The sequence below is a fragment of the Chamaea fasciata genome, unplaced genomic scaffold (genome assembly GCF_029207755.1).
Source record: "Chamaea fasciata isolate MVZ Bird 193981 ecotype frontalis unplaced genomic scaffold, bChaFas1.0.hap1 SCAF_33, whole genome shotgun sequence".
In the NCBI taxonomy this organism is placed as follows: Eukaryota; Metazoa; Chordata; class Aves; order Passeriformes; family Sylviidae; genus Chamaea; species Chamaea fasciata.
In genome coordinates, this window is record NW_027094118.1 from 2,063,527 (window position 1) to 2,071,466 (window position 7,940).

Below are 7,940 nucleotides of genomic sequence, written 5' to 3' on the forward strand. Positions count from 1 at the left end.
GCTCTTGTGTCACGGAGACAAGACAACTTTTGAAGCATCCGTAGCATTCAACTGTAAACACCTGCGACAACATTTGATAATTAACTGTGCAGTTAGTTCAAAGACGGTGGGTGCCGTCTTTTTTGCTTGATGAGGTGGAAGCATTCATTCTGGAATGTGCAAAGGATCAGGCCAGCGTGGATTCCACTGCCCAAGAACACCAGTAGGATGAAAACTAACAATGAGAATAAACACAGTGATCCACACCTCTGGGCATATCCGGTGGACTTGTCTGTTGGTGATAGCTTGCTCTGCTGTTTCAACAGCAGCTTTTGCCTCTAGGATTAATTTTCTGGGGGAAGTTAATTCAGAGTCACCCTTTAGGAGGTCAAATAAAGGTGCTAGTTGAGAGTCAGTCAGTCCTAGGTAAGGTCTGACCCAGTTGATGGTACCCAAGAGTTTTTGTGCATTGTTTAGAGTTAGAATTTTGGTTGGAAACGGAATTGTTTGTGGCTGTATGGTCTGGTTCATTATTTTGAGTCCCCAATATTTCCAGGGTGGTTGCTGCTGCACTTTCTCTGGTGCTACTTGCAGCCCAAGTGGTTTGAACGCTTGCAACAGGCTTGGCTGAATCAGTGAGAGTTCTTTTCTGGTTTGGGTTGCAATCAAAATGTCATCCAGGCCATGGTAACAGTATGCCCCTGGCAACTGTTCTCTCACTGATCAGAGTACCTGAGCAACACCCCACTGACACATTGTGGGGCTGTTTCCCACGCCTTGGGAAAGTTCTTTCCATCGGTAACGTTGCACTGGTGCAGTGTTATTAATAGAAGGCACGGTCAAGGCAAACTTTGGGGTATCATCTGGGGGTAATGGAATAGTGAAAAAACAGCCCTTTAAGTCCACAATCAGGATGTCCCAGGAGGCAGGCAGCATTGTGGGACATCGATGGCACACCAGGCTGCAATGTGCCCATTCTCTCCGTCGTGGAATTGGTTTTTCTCAGGACATGGAGTAACCTCCACTTAGCAGATTTCTTTTTTATAACAAATACTGGGGTGTTCCAAGGGCTCATAGATGGCTCTATGTGTCCTTGAGCCAGTTGTTCCTGTACCAGGGTTTTTAGGGCATCTAAGTCTCTCCTTTTCAAGAGACCACTGTGGTACCCACTCAGGCTGAGTAGTGAGCCATTTCAGAGCCAGTGTGGGGTACTTTACACCCTCTAATACAGTGGCCCCTGTCAAAAATCTGTTCCCACCTCAGCCCACTCCAGAGCCAGAGAACTCTAGGGAAGGGCTTCCCATCCGGGAATTTCGGATAGGACTGATTCCTCACCTTTAGATTTAAAAAGTGTCATTTTGTGCTGATCCGGCCAAGCTATGCCAATTTTGTTTTCGCAGTGGGCAGGCTCAGCACCAAGGACACAGACACCACCTGAAGGAATCAGTGAAATTTACTACAGTTCAAAGCAGCAAAGGAGCACAGAAGGAGCAGCTCAGCAATGCAGCCAGCCGTCACTACCACGGATTGCCCGCAGTGATTGAGAAAGATCCATCACCAGTTACCCTCAGCCTTTCCCATCACCCACACCCACACAGCAGCTGGGGAAGCTGTCACAGCCAAGGAGTGCAGAGCCTCTCCCGGACACTGGGAATTCCTGCAGCTGCCTCCAGCCACAGCTGAGGCTCCAGCCTGGCTGGGAGAGGGCCCAGCTTTAATAGTGCTGAATAAACAAACTGCCAGCAGCACTCCTAGTGCAGGAACATCTGGTTGCATCCTCCTCTTGGGTTTCTCCCAAAGCCTGGCCAGGGCCCAAGGAGGAACCAGGGGAGTTGCCTTTGACCCTACAGCCCCGAACAAGGCCAGATGTCAGACTTCATGGCCTTGTCTGGCTTCTAAATACAGAAAGGTCAATACATGTTTCACTGAGGAGAGGATGCATCTATTACAACGCTAATGACGGTGCGTATTTTGTTAACGAGCAGATACAAAGATAACCTTTGGCTGGAAGGTTCATCGAGAGGTCACCTTTGGCTCAGGGCCGCTTGTTCAGGCCTCAGTCAGGCCTCTTGTCCAGGCCTTGGCACTTCAGGCTTTAGTGCTGGGCTTGACACTGCTGGCTTAACACTGGGACTTGATGAGCTCCCAGGTCTTTCCCAACAGAAAGGATTCTGTATTCCCATGATTTTATCTGCTGGATTCAGTCAGGTCCATGTTAGCAGCATTACTTTGGTCAAAAAGTTCCCTCTTGGTCAGCTCTTGTGGCCTAAGGCTTCAGCTCCTTCAGCTCCCGATGCTAAGCTGCTCACGCTGAACGAGACGACTCAGAGAGAAGAATACAGTTCATCCAATTCCTTCTGGGACACTGAGAGGGGAGGGTGTGCAAACAGGAGCATTGTTTGGTGTCCCCTCCTCTCTGCCCTTCACGCCTTTCAGCGCTTAGAAACAGCCGAGAGCTTTCTCCAAGAGTGCGATGAAGCAGCTGCTCCTGCTCCCAGGTCCGGCTCTCTCCAGTCTCTGACCTTGCCTGCTTTTGTCCCTCTTGCTGTGCCCTCTGTTCCCCCGGGGCTCGGTGGCTGCTGCCCAGGACTGTGGAAGTGGCACAGATCCAGGGGTCGAGACCCTCCTTCCTCTGCCCTTGCAGCTGCCTGCTCACAGCAGCCTTTTCCATCTGGAAGCTCCACGTGGAGAGGGAGTCCTCACCTCTGTTCCTTGCACAGCCCCCAGGAGCCCAGGGCTGCCATCTCAAGTCCCTGCGGGCCCTGAGGGCTCCCGGGTGCCTCAGGCTGCTGTGACACCACTGCCCACAGGAGGGAACAGTGGCGGGGGCTGTGCTCAAAGTCAGCTCCATGTGCTGCTGCTGCTGCTGCTGCTGCGGGGGTCGTTTGTCCAGCCCTGCCCCAGACTGAGGGATCGGATCCAGGCCCTGCTGCTGCTCCCTGGGGATCAGGCACAGTTTGGTTGTCGCCGTCAGGGCCAGCAGAAGCCGTGGCCGGAGCAGCGGGTGCTGACAGTGCCCCGAGGCGCGGGGCCGGAGGTGTTCCTGTGCTGGGGGCTGGTCGGAGCTGCCCCTGGTTCTCCCTCTGCCTCCCGCAGAGCTGGGCCGGGCACAAGTGGGGCAGCACAGCAAACAGGGAGCCTGCCAGTCTCTTCCAGCCCTGTCTGCTCAGAGTTTGGGCCTTGGAGCTGCAGGTGGACACAGGCAGCTGCTCCTGCTCCCTCTGCGTGTCCCCGTGTTCAGCAGTGCTGCTCCATCAGTCTGTGCCCAGCAACGGGGAAAAGCCTCAGCCCTGCAGGGCCAGGAGCTGCCGGGCTCTGCCTGGGGAGCTGCTCCACACGGGAACCAGCAGCAAAGGACATTCCTTCCCTAGGACAAGTTTTCTATTAAGGAAAGAAAAAAAAAGAAAATTAAAAACAACACAGAAAAAAAGTGGAAGATAAAAACAAAACCCAAGTGCAGCGTAGTAAAAATACTTTATAGCTTTGGATAAAGAGATAACTGAACTTTTTCAAATGAGATCTCCATTTTTTACTCCATAAATGTGCTGATGGCATGGATCCATCCTGCTGACCTCAGCAGCCTTTTAAAAAAGATTTTGTGGTTTGTTTCCAGTATTATCTTAAATTGTGATTGAAGCAATAGGAAATTGCTTTGTGCCCTGCCAGCTCCAAGCAGGACTGGGAATCTAAACTTTGCCAAACCCCAAATCCTTTACAAGACGACCTTCCTTCTCACCCTGTGAATGAGCTGCACATTCCCTTTGAAATTGTCAGGGGTTTCGTAAAGACGCAAAGTCCCACTTACAGCTTTTTGCTCTGCTTGGGAAGTGCAGAAGGGCAATTCTTCATCCATCCGCTCCAGACTGCACTGCCTTAGGAACGCCGTCCACTCGCCAGGTTTTGCTCACTTGTGGCACTTCTGGAGGAGGAAGAAAGGGCAGTTGCACGATTCCAGCCAAAAAAGGAACGAAGAGCGGGACAGACAAAACATCCTGTGGAGATCCAGGCGTTCAGTTGGAACTGTGGAGTGCTTGGGTTCTTGCCAATTGGATGTGGATCCCTCACTGCAATCTCTTGGCCTGCAGGAGAGTCTCACTCACCTGCAAAAGCAGAAAGCTCACTCGGTGGGCTCAGAATGGGCTCGTCTGATGCAAAGCTGTCAGAGCAATGTGAGGGCAGAGCCGGCCCAGCCGTGCCTGGGGCTGAGCCCAGCAGAGCCCTGGCAGAGCCCAGAGCAGCCTCAGCACCCGCAGAGCCCGGCTGGAAGGAGAGAAACCAGAAAGTGCCCGTCAGCCGAAGGCTCCTGTCCCCTCGTCCCGACCGCCCGCAGTGCCCAGGCCACGCTGGCCGTGCTCAGAGCTGGGCCCAAAGCTGCCCATCACTGCTGCCTTTGGGGGCAGAGCAGGAGGGCAGGACACGTGCCCAGCCTGCAGCCGGCCACGGCACATCCAGCCCTCAGCAGCTGCGCAGAGCCAAAAGGCAGCTTGACGGCCGAGTGAAGAATCTGTGGCGTCTGCCCCAGCAAAGGGAGGAACCTTTGGTGCCCGGCCAGGCCGTGCCATGCCCACATCTGGGAGCATCCCCCCAGCTGTGGACTCACCTGCAAATTGGGCCCCAGGGAGCGTGTCTGAAGAAGGTGCCAGAATCCAAGTCGATCATCTTCAGCTGCCGGTGGCCAGGTCGAGGAAGAGCTTGGCATCCTTGGGGTTGTCCTTGGTGTCTCCAGCAGCAGCCCCACCTGATACAGCTTCTCCAGGGGCTCCTCCTTCCCTGGGGGCCAGACCAGGCTGTCAGTGCTCTGCCCAGGGCCCCAGCCACCAACGAACCAGGACAAGCATAACTAGGGTGGATGGTGGCCACCAGTGCTTGCTACACCAGGTCTCCAGCTCCGCCCCAGCACAGATGTTCCCATCTGGTCATCCCTGCTCAGAGCTACAGGCAGGACAAAAACACTCTGGTTTTCTTTAGCACTGATTGCCATGAGATGTGTGGAGCTCTTACCTGTCAGGTCTTTGGATCAAACTGTGCACATGGACCTCTCCCATCTTCTTGGGACGATGAACACCCTGCACCCAAGGATCACTGAAGAGGTCTTCTAAGGATGGCCTGTCCAAGGGTTGCATGGACAAACACCTCCTGATAACATTTTGGCACTCTGAAGAGAGAAACCAGAAACCAGCAGTCAGTTGGAGAAGGATCCCGTCTGCTTTGCCCCTCCATTCCCGTGCCCAGGCCATGCTGGGTGTGCCCAGAGCTGTGCCTAAACTTCCCCATGGATTCTCTGTTTGGAGGAGAGCAGGACATGTGCCACCTCCTCAGCAGCTGCCAGAGCAGGCTGCTCATCAGCCTGCTGCTGTCTCCCAGCACCGGGATTCCCCTGTGCCCAGAGATGAGGACCCACCTTGAGAGAGCCATCGTGGGAACAAGATGCGCCCCCAGATGAACTGCTGGCCCCTCCTGAACGGGTGCTTCCCCATGACCAGGTGGTACAGCAGGAGGCCCAGGGACCAGATGGTCGCTGCCTCGCCGTGGTAGCGTTGGTGGTGGATCCACTCTGGTGGGCTGTAGGGCAGGGTTCCTATGGAACACAGACGGAGTTCATCAGGGGATGCTGCAACTCCTAAAGCCTCGCCCCGGCATCCCTGGGCGTGTGGGGGCTGGCCCCCTCCCGCCTCCACCCAAAAGCAACTTGGCTCAAGAAATAACGCCGCTCCTAGCAGCGAGAGGGGGAAGCCGCGGTGCTACAGCCAGGCTGGGCCGTGAGATGCCCAGGAACATCCCCTGAGAGGGCTCACCTGCAAATTGCCTGTAGGCTGTGTCTTGGAGGAAGGCGCCACAGCCAAAGTCGATCAGTTTGAGCTGCCCGGTGGCCAGGTCGAGCAGGATGTTCTCGGGCTTGATGTCGCGGTGCAGGACCCCGCAGCTGGTGCAGTGCCGCACGGCCTCCAGCACCTGGCGGAACAGCCCCCGCGCCTCCTCCTCCGGCAGGAACCTCCGCTCCGCCAGGAAACCCGAGAGGTCCTGGCACCGCTCCGGACGCTCCAGCACCAACAGGAAGCCGTTGGGGAGCTCAAGCCACTCCAGCAGCTGAATGATGCCACCACATCCAGAGGACAGCCTGTCCAGCAGCACGATTTCCAGGGGCGCACGGGCGCCGTTGGGCTGCCGAAGGACCACGATGCCGTCAGTGGGGCTGAGGCTGTGCCAGGGCTCGGGAACCCCTCACCCAGCCCCGGATGCTCTGGGCCCCCCGCTCAGCCCACGCCCGCTCTCCCTGCAGGGCTCCCGCCGGCTCTTCCCCTGCCGGGCCCCAGCTTCTCCCGCCGGCCCCGCTCACTCACCAGCTCGCCCCAGTGCTGGACGCGGGCCCGGGGCACGCATTTGATGGCCACCTGCGAGCAAAGGCCAGCAGCGGGCTCAGCTCGCCGCCTGCCCCGCCGCGCCCCGATCTTCTCCTCCTCCTCCTCCGCCCTCCTCCTCCTCCTCCGCCCGCCGCCAGCCCCGCCGCTCACCGGGGCGCCGTCCGAGAGCCGCGTCCCCGAGTAGACGCTGCCGAAGCCTCCGCGCCCCAGCAGCGAACGCAGCCGGTACCGGTCCTGCAGGGCCTCCCGCGCCTCCCCTGCGGGCGACACGCGGCCCTCAGCGCTCGGCCCGGGGCCACACACGGCCCCCGAGCGCCCCCCGAGCGCCCCGGGCCGGGCATCCCCACCCGCCCCGGGCCCCGGCGGCTCGAGGCCGGCGGCTGCGCTGCCGAGCGGCGGAGCTCGGGCCGGGGAAGCCGCGGCGGAGGCGGCGGGAGCGGCCGCGCCGCGTGTGTCCTTAGCGGGGCCCGGGAGGAGCCGGGGCCGGGGCCGGGGTCGGGGTCGGGGCCGGGGCCGGGGTCGGGGCCGGGATCGGGGCCGGGGTCGGGGTCGGGGCCGGGGCCGGGGCCGGGGTCGGGGCCGGGGCCGGGGTCGGGGTCGGGGTCGGGGCCGGGGCCGGGGCCGGGGCCGGGGCCGGGGCCAGGCTCGGGACAGGCGCAGTCAAAGCGCAGCGATGCCGCCCTGGCCCCAGGCACTGATGCCCGCCCAGCACCGCCACAGCCAGCACCGCCAGAGCCGGGCGGAGCCCAGACCGCGGCGGGACGCCCGGGGCCGGGGGCGGGCCCGGGGCATGGCCCAGCCCTGCGGGGGGAGAGGGAGAGGCCGGGACGGGGACGCCGAGAGGGGCCGGGGGGGTCGGGAAAGGGACACCGGGAGAGGCTGCGGGACAGCGAGACAGAGTGCGGGACAGCGGGAGAGGGAGAGGAGGAACAAGAGAGGGACGGGGACGGGTCGTAGACGCCGTAGACTCGCTGCTGCCGCTGCTGCTGCCGCTGCCGCCGCTGCAACTGGAGCCCTGGGGCCGTTTGTCCGCGTGTCCGTTCCACGCTCCAGCCCCGCGCTCCCCGGGGGCAGCCCCCGAGCCGCTCCAAACACGGCAACTTGGCCGTGCTGAGCCCAGATCCAGAGGCCTGACTCCTGCGCCGTGGCAGAGGAATTCCCTCGGTCGCTGCTGTGCATTGTCCCTGCTGAGGCTCAGACACTGTCAGGACACATTCCCTGCTTGTAGGATTCGTGCCCGACCCAAGCACTACGCTTATGTCTCCAGCGTTACTTTGCAGCAAAAACAGGGGAAGGCAAACTCTGTGTACGGCCCATGGTATTTTCGAGGGTCTAAAACTCACTAAGTCATCTATCTGAGAGGTGAGATCCATTTGGAATTAATGGCACGGAGAAGTAGTGCAACACGGAAAAGGGAAGCATAGAAATAAATAGAGGAAAACCTCTTGGTTTATTTCTTGCATTTTCATTTCACTTCTGGAAAGCTGTTGCAGTTTTCCAGCAACCTTCACCACAGTCCCAGCTGCTCTTTTCAAGAACCTTTGGTGGAGAATGAGGTCGAGCTTCTGGCACCAACTGCAGCTTCTCCTGGATTTCCAT

At 58.8% G+C, this 7,940-nt stretch overlaps 1 protein-coding gene across 1 annotated transcript; it reads right to left on the minus strand.

Annotated features, from left to right (window-relative positions):
- Window positions 1–4,075: 4,075 nt before the first annotated feature.
- LOC136303409 (serine/threonine-protein kinase pim-1-like) lies at window positions 4,076–7,940 on the minus strand. Its single transcript, XM_066207083.1, has 7 exons — window positions 7,853–7,940; window positions 6,492–6,598; window positions 6,321–6,371; window positions 5,775–6,141; window positions 5,381–5,557; window positions 4,981–5,134; window positions 4,076–4,079 (listed from the first exon to the last, which is right to left on the minus strand). Exons 1-7 carry the CDS (start codon window positions 7,938–7,940, stop codon window positions 4,076–4,078), a joined length of 948 nt encoding a protein of 315 aa, XP_066063180.1.